The following is an 18,249-nucleotide window of genomic DNA, read 5'->3' as shown; positions in this document are numbered from 1 at the left end:
ATAAATCAAAAAATCATCCGAGCGTGGTAGCGCATGCCTGTAATTCCAGCTACTCGGAAGGCTGAGGTGGAAGGATCGCTGGAGCCCAGCAGGTCGAGGCTGCGGTGGCCGGGAGCGGCCACTGCACTCCAGCCTGGGCGACAGAGTGAGACTCCAACTCAAAAAAAAAAGAAATAATTGAAGAAGTGACATTAGATTATGATGTGAGAGGGAAAGACTAGGAATAAGTAGAAGGGTTAACTTTAGTAGATAAATATAACTTTCACATTGACAAGAGGGAAGCAAGGGAGTATACAGAGAAATTTTGAGGGAATTTGTAAATTTTGTATTGGGTTGTCAAGAAATGATTTAAGGCATAATATTTATGCCATGCTTTAAAATTTTATATTATAGAATAAAATATATATATATATTTTAACTAGTCTCTTAGCCATCAAGTGGGTAAATAACTGAAACACTGAAATGGAAATTAGTTCTCATCTTTAATATTAAGATCATCTTATACTCATGTTGTGACTTAAATGATGCCACGGTACTATTATCTATTCTACTTAGGCATATATTTAAGTTCTGTTTTTTTAAAAATGTGTTTGTAGGCTGCTAATTTTTTTCTACTAAATATGCCACTAAATTTTATAGCTTTTAAGCATATAAATATTTAAACAATTGTTAAGTTCACTCATGTTTTCTTATAGTAGCAATAACAATAGTTATTGATGTTCTACCTGTTAAAGGATTAAAACTCTGAATCTTTTCCTGAGAGTCTCTTGAGTTTGAAGAAACTAGAAGGTTCTGTGTCAGCTGACAGGAATACTGACATGGGCTTGGCCTTATTTCCTGCACAGAACATTCAGACTTCTTAAGGGTGTTAGGTAACATGAATAACTTTATGCTCTAAAAGAACTTTTAAAAATGAACCTCAACAAAATACTCAGTTCCCTTAATCTCATTCTTAAAGCTTTGCCAAACTGGCAGGGATTTTGCCTTGTGATAGAATATAAAATATGAGGGGAAAAGAAATACTTAAAAGTGAGTGCCTACTATGTGCTAGGCATGTGCATAGCATTTTGTATTTCCTTTTATAAGAATTGTAGTATCCTAAGAGGTTTCTAGAAGAAGAATCCCATCCAGGGTTGTAAAGCTAGTAAGTGACAGAGCCTGATCTCATTTGCTTGATTCTAACATCTGTGTTTAGAGTATGAAAAGAGTCAAGTACACTGCTTCCTCTTTCCATAGGAAGTCAATCAAAAAGTTATCCCTCCTCATTTGATGGTATCAAATTCTTCTCCAGACTTTCAACTCATTTTTAGGCAGAGTTACTCAATATAGATATGGATATCCTATATGCAATATATTTCTTCTGAGAGTTTTTTTTTTTTTGTTTTGTTTTTACCTTGTTCCTCTTCTCCTTTTGTTCCTACTTCCTGCCATCAAATATTTATTGCACCTCTACTATATACAAGGTTCTATATTAGGGGATGTAGACAGACCCGTGAGAGAGACCAATTCTCCACCTTTAAGGAAGTTCCATTTTCATTTGGAAGGAAGTTAGTGAGTGGGTGAATACACAATTGATATTTTAGTTATGACTAATTGGTTCTTTTTATTTTTATTTTTGAGGTGGAATCTCACTGCATTGCCCAGGCTGGAGTGCAGTGGCACACTCATGGCCACCTCAGCATCGACCTGCTGGGTTCCAGCAATCCTTCCACCTCAGTCTTCCAAGTAGCCAGAACTTCAGGCGTGCACTACCACGCCCGGCTAATTTTTTATTTATTGTAGAGACGAGGTCTCGCCAAGTTGTCTGGGTTAGTCTTGAACCTGTGGGCTCAGGCAATCCACTCGCCTCGGCCCTCCAAAGTGCTGGGATTACAGACTGAACCATCAAGCCTGGCCCTAATTGGTTCTTTAACGGTGCTTCTTGTATCAGTCTTCGCAAGAAACCTTCATTGTAAACAATACAAGAATTGGAATTTTTCTCCAAATTCTATTATAGCTAATATACTAGATGCATGATCAGTTCTATATGCTAACCTTATTTTGCCCAATTAATATTCTATGTAAAAAGAATGTCATATACTTTATGCATTTTGATACTATTTATGTATTTAGTAATGATTTACTGAATTAAAATAGAAAGAATCAGCCAGGTACTATGGCTCACACCTGTAATCCCAGCACTTTGGGAGACTGAGGCGGGAGGATCACTTGAGCCCAGGAGTTTGAGACCAATCTGGGCAACATAGCAAGACCTTGTCTCTAAAAAAATAAATAAATAAATAAACCAGGCATGGTGGTGTGTGTCTGTAGTCCCAGCCACTGAGGCAGGAGGATCACCTGAGCTCTGGAGGTTAAGGTTGTGGTAAGCTATGATCTTGCTATGGCATTCCAGTCTGGGTGACAGAGTGTGACCCCAACTGAAAACAACAACAGCAACAACAACAAAAAAAGCCAAAGAACACTTAAGTGCCTTCATTGTAATAACAGATGTACTTTTATGTAACTGCAGTAAGATACTACTTCTGACATTTATAGGAGGAGGACAGGGCTTTCCATATTTTCTTTAAGAGATGAGGTATTTCAAATGAGGTACATGACTCAGTATAACTGAATGCTCCATGAAGTTAGGTATGTTTATAGTGAAAGTCTTTTAGGCACAGTTTCTTACTGTTGACATTTTCATTTGCTTCAGTAGAATTTTTTTTCTTGTATTTCAGGGACTGGTTTGAACCTTTTTTGCAAGGGGCATGTTAGTTGACCTAATACCTCTTTATTACCTTTTGGCTGGAAAACATAGTAAGAAAACTCTTTAAATGCAAGAATATTCTAAGAATAATTAATGACTTTGAATATTCTTATAGCACTAGGAAATCCTGTTTTTATATTTGCACCTTTACTTTGATATGGTTGAATATATATGTTTATGTATATGAATACATAGTTATGTGTTTATTGAAATACCTGTATAGCATGTATATTAAGCACATATTTTTATTTATGTGAAATGGTACAGACTGCGTATACAGAGAGTGTGTCCTTAAAAATTTTTAATACTTTTGAACAAATACAAAATTCAGTTTTATGTTGGTATGGAGAGAGAGTTTGATTCTAAAGTCCAAGTACTAGGGTTCTAAGGAATAACCTTAGCTGGGTTCTATTTCTGTCATCAAGTCAAAATGAAGGAGTTGGTCTTGGTTATTTTCTAATATTTTTGAGTCAGTGACTGTAATGGAATTTTCAGCCTATTTCTAATAATGAATATTTTGCCATTTCGTTCAAAAGAAAAAAGCATTATTCTTAATGATCCAATTCTTTTTTGTACCAATTGGTGCCCTAAAAATTTCGTCACTGGTTTTCTGTGAAAGCCTTTCTGTGTTGGTACCAACAGCTTTCATTCTGGGAAGCAATTTAGATCTTTGTAGAAGAGGTATAATCATTTGAATCTAAACTTGAACTTGTGGTGAGTTTGATTTTCTCCTTAATATACTGCTTTTAGAAAAGCCATTTTTCTTTCCTGGCTTTTGCAGTTCCTTGCACATAGCAGGCACTCAATAAATATTTATTGAATAGAATTGAATTTGACCTGCTTCGAAGTCATAGTCCTGATATGTAGGATATTTCATTTTCAGCAGGAGCTGTCATAAATCACGGGTTTTAATAGTAATCTACCTGATGAACTGCACACTCAGTGGCATATAGTAGTTCAGCATGGTATGTTGCATTTTTTCAAGCACACACTTAGAAAACAGTGTAGCCCATTTGGCCTTGCTTGATGAACTGCCTGTGGCCTATTTCAGATCTTTCACAGCCTTTTAGAATAACTGCATTTACTTCTCTCTGGTGCCTCTTAAGCCTTTACATAGCTTTTTGCCTAGAATACTCCTTTTGGTAAATTTGGGTGTACCTTTCTTGACACTCTTTGATGGATATGAATGAGCTGCTGCTTTTCTCTTGTTGCACTTTGTCCTTCCATCCGTCTCAGCACAAAATTCTCCTGTAATTCTTCCTACTTTCCCTCTAGACAACTGCTTGAGGGCAGGTCTGTGATTTATTCTTGTCTGTGTTCCCTAGGGCCTGAAACAATGCCTGGCACATAAACGTTTGTTGAATTAACAAATGGGTCCTGAAGTTCATGGAAATTTGCAAACGGAATAAAATAAAAATGTAAATGAATTTAGCAGGGGTCATTAATTATATGCCTAATTCTAATTAAATTGTTATATAGTTAGAAACAAAATTAGCCTGAGATTCAGAAGATGCAAGCTCTTGTGTTAGATTAATGATTTTTTAATAGCGCCTTAATCTTTGTAGTTCTTAGTTTTTTTTAAGCCTGGGAATGAATGGAAAGGATGGAATCTTTACTCAGATCCCTTGGAGCAAGAATTATGTTGCTCCTAAGTTAATTATAGAGAACCAGGTCTCTTCTGCCAGACTCTTTGAGTCAGGAAGTGTGTTCTAGTCATCTATAATTTCCTGGCACTGAGCTCAGTACTTAGTATATAGTAGTTCAAACAATTTTACCGATAAAGCAATACATTCCCACATAGAATTACGCTTTTAAGTAAAGCAAATTAGAAAAAGGTCAGGTAGAGAAAGGTGAATTAAATATTTGTAAAACTTAAAAGTATCTATCAAAGAACAGTTATTTGGAATGTCTGAAAAAAATACTTGAGAGAAATTTTTTGTTTATCAGCTAAAAAAAATTCACCAGTAGAGGAAATGAATATGAAGTGTTCTGGTCCCCTAACTACAAGTTAATAATTTATCAATCTGTGACACATTGGACCAAGTTTTACATCGCTAAAGTTAAGCTTTGCCTGCTGTGGAATGTTGGTGGCAGTATTCTTGAAATTTATAGATACTTGTGGTCGTATCTTTGGTTTAAATAATTGAAAAACTGTATCCTATTCCAGGCAGTATTTGTTAAATCATTTACATATTTGGGACTTAATCTATCTTTAGGGCAGAATGAACTTGTCTGATTATGTCAGTGTATCCCAAAAATAAAAGGGGGGAGCAAAAAAGCTTTATCAGCCCTTTTAGCTATACTTTTGTAAAGATTTGGTATTATTTAGTAAATGAGATTCCTACCTTTCCAAGGAATTTTTTAAAGATCCAAATAATATTCTTATATTTAAACTAAGTCTATATCTTCTTTGGGTTAGGAATGCGAATATTTGTTACCTATAGGGTTCAGTTGTAAAAATAAGAGAAATACTACAATCAAACTATGTATATAAAAAACTTCTATATCAGGCCACTCATTCATCCATTTACTAGTTATGTACTCAACAGTTCTGCCTTAGACACTGTTTACAAAGAGGAGGAAGATATGATCATGCTTTGGGTTAATGTGAAAAATATTATCTCAAATTAGAGGCTGATGCCTGTAAATTGGACCCAGATTTTTCTTCCCACCAGGACAAAAAAAAAAGATTTCTTAAAGAAAGCAAGTGTGATAGTGAGTATAAAGGTGCACTTTTAACTTGTACTTGATTTATTGTGTTGTTAGTTCTTGAAATTATTACAGTTCAACTGTCTATTTGCCCCAGGCTCTTTTATTAGTGATCAGAGACAAATCCATGTTTTGTGCAACTTGAGACAACTTGAAGGGATCTTTCTAAATATAAAGACTATGCAAGTACAAACAGGATTGTGTATGAAAGTAAATTTTTTTTAAGATGAGAAAATTTACAAAAAAATTAATTTTTAAAAAATGGATAAATCTACATATATTAGATAAGTAATCTAGGCTTGTTTTTCGTATGTACATTTTATACTTTGATTCTCTTCTCCTGCCACATCTGCTTCCAGTCCTGGGCACCTGAGACACATTCACATTGCCAGATTGGACCTTACCATTCTCATGGGTAGGCTGTCCACATTCCTAAAACCAGTCTTTTAACAGATTCTATTAAAAAAAAATTATTATATATATCTAAGGTATACAATATGATGTTTTGATATATACACACATAGTGAAATGGTTACCACAGTCAAACAAATGAGCATGTTTATCGCCTTCCATACCTACCTTTTTTTGTGGTGGGACCACTTAGAATCCATCCTCTTAGAAAAATTGTCAGTATATAATACCGTATTATTAACACTAGTCATCCTGCCATATATTAGATATATTAGTCTTACTCAGACTCCATAACTGCAAATGTGTACCCTCTGACTACTTCGTCTCATTTCTTCCCCTCCTTGCTCTTGGTGAATATCCACTGTTCTACTCTGTTTCTATTTATTTGGTTTCTATTTTTAAGATTCTGCATATATGTGAGATCATATAATATATTTATTTCTGTGCCTGGCTCACTTCACTTTTATTGAGACTGCTGACAAATTTTAAGCTATTTACAGAAGTGACTATGTGCCTCACATATACCTTTGACTAAACTCAAACTAAATGCGTCTCCGACTCAAATTCCATTAGCCAGATTCCAGAAATGACTGTGGCCACTCCAGTGCCACCCAATAGATTTTAACTAGTTGTGTTTTAAATGTCTTGCTCTTGAACTACTAAATATATATGTATTCATACATATATAAATGTATGTATGTATGAGTGAGTGAATGAATGATGAGGGCCGTAGAAGTGGGTCCAGAAACTTACACTTTGCTAGCTTCTCAATAAATTGCCTTAGGATGCAAAGCTGGCCATTGAGTACCATGCTTACCACCACAGGGTAGGGGCTTGGGTGTGTAGAGCAAGCTCAACAGAAGCCTAAACCTCACCTTTTAAAAATATACCTATGTAACAAATCATCATAGGTGATTCTAAAATTAAAAATAAAAAAATCCACCTTTATGTATACCTCTAGTCTTCTGTCATAGAGAGCTGCCCCATTACTTTATGTATGTTCTTGTGTAATTCCTGATGGTTTTATTTAAAAACATTGTTTATTTGAAGGGTTCATTATGCCCTATGTAGAGGGGTAAGAATGTGGTTGAATTTACTCTTGTCCACATCACATTAACATATAGAAATGAATACGGTAGTTAAATTACTACCCTTTCTTGATGGCAGAAGGTATTTTCAGTTCTGCAGTCAACCTGAATGCCCCAGTGGTTGGGTGGCACCTGATGGAATGACTGAACCGTTATATACCACATGTTTATAGGCATGGTAGACAGTATGGGGAGGTGGAAAAGACTCGTTCTGACCTGACACACATTTACTACTTAATAGCTTGGTTATTAAAATTGCACCTTGGTTTTATTCTCCTCAGGGTTCAGGAACAGTACACCAAAACATTAATTAAAAATCGATGAGAGAGCTTCAGCTGTGAATTTAATGTAGTAAAATAATGTTTAAATGTGAGATATTGGTTGTCAACAGAAAAGGCCCATTTCCTCATTTTTATTTAACAAAAAAAAAAAGCCTCTTAGTGGTATAGAGTGGTTAGCATAGTAGAGTTCTGTTAAGCTATGAACTATGGGATATTGTAAAAGAGTTAAAACTTTGGAATTTCAAAGAGTATGACATAGAAAAGACTGAATGAAAAGGGAATAAGATATATTTGTATTAAGACAAATGTGAATATTTGCTAGTTTGTAGTAAATTGGAGATAATTTAAGGTCATAATTACATTATAGAAAATGAAGAAATAGGGCACAGTTTCATGCATTTTTCTGGTAAGGAAAATATAATGGCTTATATAAAATTATTTTATTTTTATCTTTGTTTTTAGGTAAGACTGTGCCAAAATCCCAAGCTTCAGTTGAAAAATAGCCCACCATACATACTTGATATTTTGCCTGATACATATCAGCATTTGCGACTTATACTGAGTAAATATGATGACAACCAGAAACTTGCCCAACTCAGTGAGAATGAATATTTTAAAATCTACATTGATAGTCTAATGAAAAAGTCAAAACGGGCAATAAGACTCTTTAAAGAAGGCAAGGAGAGGATGTATGAAGAACAATCACAGGACAGGTAAGAATATTTCAGATCTTTAGTGTTAAGGTCATTTATGTTGCTTTTTACTTACTGATTAACTTAAATGTCACCATGTTATTGTTCTGGGAAATGTTGTTCACTTTGTATATAGACATGTGATGCTTAATGATGCCGTGATAGGTTTTGAGAAATGTGTTTTCAGATGACTTCGTTATCCAGACATCACACTACTACACATGTAGGCTATATGGTAGCTTCTAGGCTGCAAACCTGTACAGCATGTTACTGTACTGAATACTGTAGGCAGTTGTAACACAATGGTATTTTTGTATATGAACATATCTAAACACAGAAAAGGTACAGTAAAAGTACCATATAGAAGGTAAAAAAGGGTACTCTTGTGTACCATGCATAGAGCTTGCATGACTTATTCTGGGTGAGTTAGTGAGTGAGTGGAGTGAATACTACTAGAACTACTGTAAACTTTATAAACACTATATATTTAAGCTATACTAAATTTATGAAAAATGATTTTTCTTTCTCCAGTAATCAGTTAATCTTAACTTACTGTCATTTTTTTACTTTATAAACCTTTTAATTTTTAAAAACTTTTTGATCTTTTGTAATAACAGTGAGTATAAAACAAGCATGCAGCTGTACAAAAATATTTTCCTTCTGTCTTTGTTCTATAAGCTGTTTTATATTTTAAAAATGATTGTTTTTCAATTTTTAAACTTTGTTTTATTTTTATTTTTTATTTTTTATATTTTGAGTTGGAGTCTCACTCTGTCGCCCAGACTGGAGTGCAGTGGCTGCTCCCGGCCACCGCAGCCTCGACCTGCCTGGGCTCTGGCGATCCTTCTGCCTCAGCCTTCCGAGTAGCCGGAATTACAGGCGTGCGCTACCACGCCCAGCTAATTTTTTGATTTATTGTAGAGATGAGGTCTCGCTGTCCAAGCGGGTCTCGAACCCACGGGCTCAGGCAATCCACTCACCTCAGCCTCCCAAAGGCACGGGATTACAGGCTGAGCCACCAATACCGGCTAAACTTTGTTTTAAAAACTAAGACATAAATGCACACGTTAGCCTAGCTCTACACAGGGTCAGGATCATCAATATCACTGTCTTTTATCTTCACATTTTGTACTACTGGAAGGCCTTCAGGGGCAATAACACGCATGGAGCTGTCATCTCCTGTTATAATAATGCCTTCTGGAATACCTACTGAAGCACCTTCCTGAGGTTGTTTTACAGTTAACTTAAAAAAAAAAAACAAGTGGAAGGAGTGCACTCTAAAATAATGATGGAAAGTATGGTATAGTAAATACATAAACCAATAACATAATCTTTATTGTCATGATCAAGGATTGTACATGATTGTATGTGTTATACTTGTATCTGACTGGCAGCACAGTGGGTTTGTTTATACCAACATCACTACAAACATGAGTAATTTCTTGCCCTACCACTTTACAATGGCTGTGATGTCACTAGGCAATAGAAATTTTTCAGCTTCATTATAATCTTATGAGACCAAAACGTTGTAATGGGGCGCAGCAAACTATTAATTTTGCTTTTAACGATATTTAATAGTTTTATATAAGTGTGTTTATGATAATAACTAGTTCATGAAACAGTATTTTTTTAAATGGATTTTATTTTTAGAGCAGTTTTAGGTTTATAGGAAAATTAGTCAAATTACAGAGAGTTCTCATTAACATCTCTTCCCCTACAAAAGCTATTTCTTCTTATTCACATCTTGCATTAGTGTGGTATGTTTGTTACCATTAATGAGCCAATATTGGTACCTCATTATTATTAAACTCTAGACATCAGGGTTCACTCTGGGTTGTACTCTTTTGTGATGGTTCATAAATGCACGATGCCATGTATCTACCATTACAGTGTCATGTAGAATAGTTTCACTGCTCGAAAAATGCCCTATGATCCACCTATTCATTGTCTCCCTCCCTTCTGGCAACCACTATAGTTTTGTCTTCTCCGCAGTGTCATGTAGTTGGACTCATGCAATATATAACGTTTTTGGACTGGCTTCTTCCACTTAGCAATAAACATTTCAGTTTCCTTTATGTCTTTTCAGAGCTTGCTAGCTCATTTCCTTCTGTCATTGGATAAAACTCCATTGTGTGGTTGTACCACAGCTTGTTTTTCCACTCACATATTGAAGAACATTTTGGTTACATCTAACTTGCAATTATGTATAACGTTGCTATAAATATTCACATGCAAGTTTTGTGTGGACTTAAGCTTTCAGCTCATTTGGGTAAATACTTAGCATCATTGCTGGATGTCATGTATGGTATGCCTGTGTTTAGCTCTCTGGAAACTCCTAGACTGGCTTTCAAGGTGGCTGTATCATTTTGCGTTCCCACAGGTAATGAATGAGAGTTCTAGGTGCTCCTCACCAGCATTTGGTATTGGAGACAGTCTTTAAGATATAGTTTGACTGACTCTGTGAGTGTGGTAGATGTGGGTGGGAGATGCAGCTTCAGTTTCTATATTTTGATTTAAGTGAGAAATTGAACTGGAGTGACACAGACTGAGGTGGCATCAACCAAATCCTCATTTCATATGCAGGATTCTTCAGTTAGAGACTTCATATTAAAGTTTGTTGATTGGCTACTTTAATGTTAAATTTCTTGGTCTATCTTAGACCAAATAAGGAGAATGTAGAGTTTTCCATTTCTGGGCTGTTTTAAATATATCTAGAATATTCACTGATTTATAAATTGGAAAACCAATATTAATTAAAATATATACATCTTGCCATATTAGTTACATTGGATTTTAGTTGAAGACCCTTAACCTCTCTGGTTTTTAGTTTTCTCACACATAGATAAACCCCGAATCTTTCTTTCAGGTCAGAAAAACGAGTCTCTTTCAGTCTTTCAGTTGTCTAGGTCTGTGGACTTGAAAGTTGGCTGTAAATACTGGCCAAATAAATACCCAGGGCAAGTAAAACCATCAGATTCAAATGTAGAAAAGCCCCCTGCCAAATGTAAAATGGTTTAAATATTTATGTATCTATAGTTTGCTTTCTACATTCGTGATGGACTGGCACATATTCATATGTCAGTTGTTTAATCCTGGGCTCATCACTTAATATTCTTGGGCCACAGTTTACACATCATGAGGGTGGCAACTCTTCAGTTGCCTTCCTAGTTTTAGAGCTTTAAGACGCTTCTGGACTACCAAGAGTAATTTGAATTGCCAAAGGTTATAGAAGTAAGGTACAAATTTTATGGTGATTGTTTATTCTTGCAGACTTTTCAAGAATGGCTGACATCTTGGGAAGCCAGATATTTATGTTAAAATTTTGTTTTTTAGCTGGGCTCGGTGGCTCAGCCTGTAATCCCGCGCCTTTGGGAGGCTGAGGTGAGTGGATTGCCTGAGCCCGCGGGTTCGAGACCCGCCTGGGTAGCGAGGCCTCATCTCTACAATAAATCAAAAAATCAGCTGGGCGTGGTAGCGCATGCCTGTAATTCCGGCTACTTGGAAGGCTGAGGCGGAAGGATCGCCGGAGCCCAGCAGGTCGAGGCTGCGGTGGCCGGGAGTGGCCACTGCCCTCCAGTCTGGGCGACAGAGTGAGACTCCAACTCAAAAAAAAAAAAAAAAAATTTGTTTTTCACCTTGTGTTTCTGCCACTGAACTAATGAAACTAAGTTGGTTTTCTAAATAACCTTATAATTCTTATTCAAATTTAGCAGTCCTGAAATTCTTCTTGATCCGTCCAAGTCATTCATTAACTTTTAGTTTTCCAGGGTATCAGGACACTGGCAAGGTGTGTAACTTTTTGATTTAGGAGTTTGAGAGGATTCAGCATTCTAATTGGAAGTAATATATGATGTCATAAACTTATATCCCACTTTTACATCTTCTGTGGAAAGTTGAAATATTTGTTTTACAATTACCATTTAATTTGTTAATTTTAATATTTTTGCCTTTGTATATGGAAGCATTTCATGTAGGACTTTTACATTTTAGTGATTTATGTATAGCTTTCTTTTTTCTTTTTTTTTTGAGTTGAAGTCTCACTCTGTCGACCAGACTGGAGTACAGTGGCCACTCCCGGCCACCGCAGCCTCGACCTGCTGGGCTCCGGAGATCCTTTCGCCTCAGCCTTCCGAGTAGCCGGAATTACAGGCATGCGCTACCACGCCCGGCTGAGTTTTTGATTTATTGTAGAGATGAGGTCTTGCTGCCCAGGTGGGTCTCGAACCCGCGGGCTCAGGCTATGTATAGCTTTCCATAGGTGGTGATAGATCTCATAATGATGACTGGTCACGATGAGGCCACTCTGTAAATTTTGTATATTCTTGTCTGCATTTTAAGTGTCCAAGTGAATTTTGTTCTTTGTTCTGCATTCAGCTCTATGACAAAATTTATTAGTTTTGTGCTGGTATAGCATATTTCTAATTGGGTTTTGCTGTCATCCTTGTTCTATTTGCTGATAGCATTCTGTGACCAGCTGTGTTTATGCAAAACTTACCTTTGATAAATATCTAATCATAATTCATAATAATTTACCACTCCTGCTACACCATAACAAGGACATAGACTTTTTTCCCCCCCTGAGTTAGAATCTCACTCTGTTTTTCAGGCTGGAATGCCTGAAAAACACTCAAGGCCACTCTCTACTCACTGCCACCGCAACCTTCACCAGCTGGGCTCGGGCGATCCTTCCTCCTCAGCCTTCCAAGTAGTTGGAACCACAGGCGCATGTCACCATACCTGGCAAATTTTTTGATTTATTGTAGAGATGCGATCTTGCCAAGTTGCTCTGGTTAGTGTGGAACCCCTGGGCTCAGGCAGTCCTCTCTCCTTGGTCTCCTAAAGTGCTGGGATTACAGGCATGAGCCACTGTGCCTGGTTGACATAGACTTTTGAATTGTGTTTCTTCTGCTAGTAATATATTTGGAGACATTCACTTCTAAGTTCCTGTAGCGTTCCAAATGTAAACTGAGTCTTAAGTGGGTCATTACAGCGCTTTGGGGCATTTGCCTTACAGAACATAAAAGAATATTCTTACATGTGTTCATGGTATTTAGGCAACAAAATATAGTATTTAGTAGAATCATCCACCTAACATGTGTGATACAGTGGTTATTGGGAATATTATAAATTCTCTCTACAGTCTTTTCTTTGATTCTTGAAATGGCTCACTAGGGACATTAGTATTAGTTTTTTAAAAAAGAGATAACAATAGAAGCAGTAATTTGATGTTCATTGACTATGTTAGTATTGCCACCAGTGATTCTGAAGTTCATTGAAGAAAATTGTACTGGATGAGTACATGAATCAAAATGTTTATTTTAGTGTTGTTGTTATCCCTGTTGTGTCAACAGTATACTTCTTTGTGGGTTCATTTTTGATATAATGGTAAATGAAAAAAAGCCATTCTAGTATCAATTCTGAACTGGGTTGGTTTTAATTGATTACTAAAGAATGTGTAGCCTGAATTTTAAAAACTATTTTACATAATTATAATAATACATAGAAAAATAAATTAAATAAGCAACTGGCATACTATACAATCATAAATTCCTCAGATTATTAGTTATTAGTTACTTAGGTCCTGTATAGAAGGAAAAAAGTAGCATGTATTCGCTACTGGAATTAGATACTTATGGGCACAGTGGAAGCCTCTTGCCTTGGGAGTGGGCGAAGTGATGATTTCTGGTAGAGGAAAGGCATGAGCTGGCCTCCTATTACAGTAAAGCTCCTTCTCTTGTATCGCTTTGCCCAAGTTTTTTTTTTTTTTTTTCCCTGTGAACAGTTGAACCTCACACTGAGTTGGTTCCTCTCCAGCTGAGTGTCTAAACCATTCTGAGCTGGCACTTCTGGGAAGACTACTTTAGTGATTTCTGGCAAGCGTAGAGCTTGTATGTGTGTGTGTATGTGGGGAGAGGGGCCAGGGAACACAGGGAACATGTGGAGAAGTCTGTTGTTTCAAGCACAGAGAAGAGGAGAAACGTGATATCCTATTGCTGATAGTTATAGTGGCAGAAGTCAAAATGAGTGTGAAGGTATTATTGCTGAGGACTGTATGACTGACAAGAGACACTTCTTCTGTGACTTCACTAGCAGTTTCATCAGTGACCATTTTAATATTTAATTGTATTTTTTCATCTAAAAAGTGTATGTTAATCTGCTGATCAGCAAGGCCTGGTGTCGGACACTGTGTTTTTTAGAATACTCAGAGATGATGGTCTAAGGATATTCAGATTTTCCTTACTTTAGTGCTGCTTGAGTGAGCCAGGGTGCTACAACCCATTTCCCCCTCCTGCACTCTGTGACAACCACTGAAACAGAACCAAAAGCCAACTGAGGTAGAAAAAATAGATCCGCCCTTGATAAACTGTGAAGAAAATAAAGACTTCAAAAAAAGTACATTACAGAGCGGAAAACATAGATGTTGTCTTATTATTAATGTCATTTCATAGCCCCTGTATTGTTCTTTATACACTAATGTTGTAGAAGAGAAATCAACTCTTAGATCTAGAAAATGGAGTGTGTGTGTGTTTGGGGTTGGGGGCTGGGGAGCTGAGGGTGTTTGCATGTTTCCTATGGTAATATTCAAACTGACTACAATTTAATAAAAAATATTTTGGTGTAGAAAAATGAGTCCTAGATACTTTTATTTAAAATCCTTTTGGAGCATCAGATAGAAATCTTTTTCTCCACTGACCATTTGGTTGAACAAACAAAAATGTGTTTCTGCTACATTATTTAAGAGCCTTTCCCCTTAAAGGACTACAAATCATTCTACTTACTGTTTATATCTGTGTTGGTAATTTACAAGAGAGTGTACCAAAAAAGTTTTGAAACGGATATATTAAAGATACATGGTTAAGTTGAATAAAAAACAAGAGCAACTACAATAATAAGAGCAACAACAAAATGCAAAGCTGCCAGCAAACCTACTTGCTTTCTTCATATTACTGTATGACATCATTGCTTTGGGCAAAGAATAATGTAGTGTTCATGTTAATGCTTAAATTTGTTTAAATACAAATACATGTTGATTGCATGGTCATTGAAATAGTTTTGAAATTCCTCATGGGTTTTTATTTAGTTCACCAGTTAAAGAGACTGACCTGTGTGTACAATTTGGGCTTTTAGTAGTAGTTTTAATTATTGGATCTCACAGTTTAATGGCATTGTTTATAATGCCACATTAAGTACCATATTTTCTGATAGGCAGCTCTGTATATTGTGTAGAAAAATGAAGAAAGAGTGCTGTCTAATGAAGTATAGGCATGTGGTGCCAAGAAATCTCATGTGCCCTTGCTGTTTCTTCTGCTCCCAGTGTTCTTTGAAATATCGGTTGACTTCCTGACTCCTGCCCACAGTTTTCAGTTTTTAGCTTTATTTTATTTTTTATTAGTGATGGAATCTTGCTATGATGCCCAAGCTGGTGTTGAACTCAAGCAATCCTCCCACCTTAGCCTCCCAAAGTGCTGGGGTTACAAGCATGATTATAAGCTGGGTTTACAAGTGTACCCGGCCATTTTTCAGTTTTTAAATTATTTTGGGGATATTTGTAATACTTTAATCTCAGACATTTCAGTATCACAAAATGAAAAATCATTTGTTTCAGACTAAATACTCTTGTTACTATGTCAGTCTATTAAATAATTTTTAAAATTCAGTGGTAGTTTCTAGTAAAAGTATTGTTTTTGTTATAAGAATCATTTGCAAAAAAATTAACCTTAGAGAGGTTTGTTTTTTTTTTAATAAATAAATTATACTGTATTGAATGCCTTCCATTCTATGAAATATTTAGTTATGCATGAAAGTGAATGGGTTTATATTTATTTAAAAAAGAATTTTGCATTTAAAAAATTAACTTAGCCTTTCTGTTTCTTTTTTGTTTACTAATGGTGAAAATTGCAATTATTTTGATTTTCATGAAGACAAGGGACAAATTTCAAGTGGAAAATATTATGTCTAAATAAATAAAAATAGGCTATAATTTACTATAAACATGTTGAGTTGTCCGTTAAATTTTTCCTATATTTGTCTATATTCTGGTATTTTTTCAATGGAAAACTAGAGGAACTAAAACATTAATTTTTGATATTTCAAAATAAGGATTTTAAACTTGGATTCAGAAGAAAAATAGTAGTAGTCAATCCTCCTACATAGAAGTATATCTACCAAGTAGAAAACACAATTTTCTTTAGAAAACTTGAAAATCTTTTTAAGATTGCTTTATCATAAATGAATAAAAAATTTATGTAGTCATGATAGGAATGTTTGCATACATATTTCAAGTATCTGAGAGATGTGAATAGACTTTTCTAAGGTTTGGAAATGAGGGGGCTCATTTCCTTAACACACCATGAAAGTAGAGGCCACAAGAAAGTTATTTAGACAAATGTTTTCTAAGTGAAACAAAGGGAGTCTGTTAGAGTGGGCAGGTGAGAGCTTGCAGAATTTTTGACTGTTAAGGACTTTATGGCCTGATGTGTTTAGCTAACTGCACCCCTGCTGCTCAGTAAACTATTATAGATACAATGTAATTTTCTTGTTGATTTTTGTTTAAGTGAAAAGTGAAAGGGGTTTTTCCAGCATTTTCCTCTCTGGGGTAGTTTTTTCAAAATGCAAAATAATACAGAATTTCTCACATGTAATTTAGAATGAATTCTACTATTAGCTTTTTAAATTTTAATAAAATGTGTGTATATATATATATATAATCCATTTATTTACTGTTTATTTGCTTTTTTTTTTTTTAGCCCTGTGTTAATACACTTCAGTCTGTTTTCTTAGTAATTAAAATTTATAGCAACTTATTTTAATTTCTTCCAAGTCAGATTATATATTGTACACTCAAGATATTTGGGCTTTAAAAATGGGGCATTTTTCTTTTTCACAGATTGGATTTTATTAAATGTTTATATATTCCTGGAAATGATAACCACTGTATTAAAGACAGTAAGCACACTCACAAGACTCAAGTGAACTTGGCTTTAGGGTTGAATACCTTTTATGTTTTTCAGTCTTAGGTAGCTTATGAAAATTGATGTTTTCTCTTCAGTAAATATCTGGTGACATTAAAATTTGATAATTAAAATCCAGAAGCACTCAAGAAAGAATGGCTGTTTTTAGTTTCATAATAACAATACTCCCACAAAGAAGGTTGATGAATGATGCCTTTCAAGTAGCAGATTTGTTATTTAGTTAGAGAAACCTCCTTTGGCTGTTTCTTCCAAAACTAAATTAAAGTCTGTTTATAAAACAGACAAGCTGCAGTGATAATCCTATAGCCTGAGGAGTACTTGGAAATCTAGCCCAAGAAGAGTCTTATTTTTTAGTGATTTAACAAAGAAGTGAAGTTTCCAGGAATCCAAACAGATTAGTATTCAGTGCTAATTGGGTAGGTTGTAAAATAGTATTCATGCCTGACTGTTTTGAAGTAAAGTATTGAGTAAGTAGTAAGTATTCAGTTTTCTAAATCAATTTTTTTTTTTTTTTTTGAGTTGGAGTCTCACTCTGTCGCCCAGACTGGAGTGCAGTGGCCGCTCCCGGCCACCGCAGCCTCGACCTGCTGGGCTCTGGCAATCCTTCCGCCTCAGCCTTCCGAGTAGCCAGAATTACAGGCATGTGCTACCACACCCGGCTGATTTTTTGATTTATTGTAGAGATGAGGTCTCGCTGCCCAGGCGGGTCTCGAACCTGTGGGCTCAGCCAATCCACTCACCTCAGCCTCCCAAAGGCGCGGGATTACAAGCTGAGCCACCTCTCTTTAAACTCAGTGTTTGAGTATGAATTCTTGTTAGAGTATACATTTATACATCAGTTGTTTATGGATGTGCTGTACACAGCAAGATACTCATATAAGGTCGTTAAAAGTACTCTTTATAGGTTACAATAATACAGAGAAATTAAGGCTATGTTGTTTGGTAGACCCATTCAGGAACATATTAAACTAAATGCTAATTTAGATGTATTATTGAAATGTATTACTTTGAATATCTGATCATGTGATTATAATATACCACTTTCACATGTAAATCAAATGTGTGACTGTATCAGTTCTCTCAGACTGCTGTAACAAAGTACTACCAACTGGGTGGCTTAAACAAGATACACTTATTTTCTCACAGTTCTGGATGCTAGAAATCCTAAGTCAAGGTGTCATCAGCCCTGTCTCTGTCAGCTTTTAGCTTCTGATGGCTCCAGGCATTCCTTGGCTTGTGGAAGCTTAACTTGAATCGTGGCCTTTGTCATCACATGTGCATGTGTGTCTGTGTCCAGATTTCTTTCTCATAAGGATGTTAGTGATTTTCTTTTCTTTTTTTTTTTTTTTT

General features: G+C 35.7%; 1 protein-coding gene across 2 annotated transcripts in view; it reads left to right on the top strand.

Moving 5' to 3' along the window:
• The window catches only part of CBLB (Cbl proto-oncogene B), a 205,099-nt gene that overhangs the window by 8,264 nt on the left and 178,586 nt on the right, over window positions 1–18,249 (top strand). For both annotated transcript variants that reach the window (XM_008058923.1, XM_008058921.1), the window contains exon 3: window positions 7,698–7,948. In XM_008058923.1, the coding sequence (XP_008057114.1) occupies window positions 7,698–7,948 (251 nt within the window). The remainder of the gene's footprint in view (window positions 1–7,697; window positions 7,949–18,249) is intronic.

This window comes from Carlito syrichta, unplaced genomic scaffold, assembly GCF_000164805.1.
Source record: "Carlito syrichta isolate Samal-C Ts95f unplaced genomic scaffold, Tarsius_syrichta-2.0.1 Scaffold303651, whole genome shotgun sequence".
Taxonomy (NCBI): domain Eukaryota; kingdom Metazoa; phylum Chordata; class Mammalia; order Primates; family Tarsiidae; genus Carlito; species Carlito syrichta.
The sequence above is the reverse complement of the archived record's forward strand: the minus strand, read 5'-3'. Positions and strand labels throughout refer to the sequence as shown.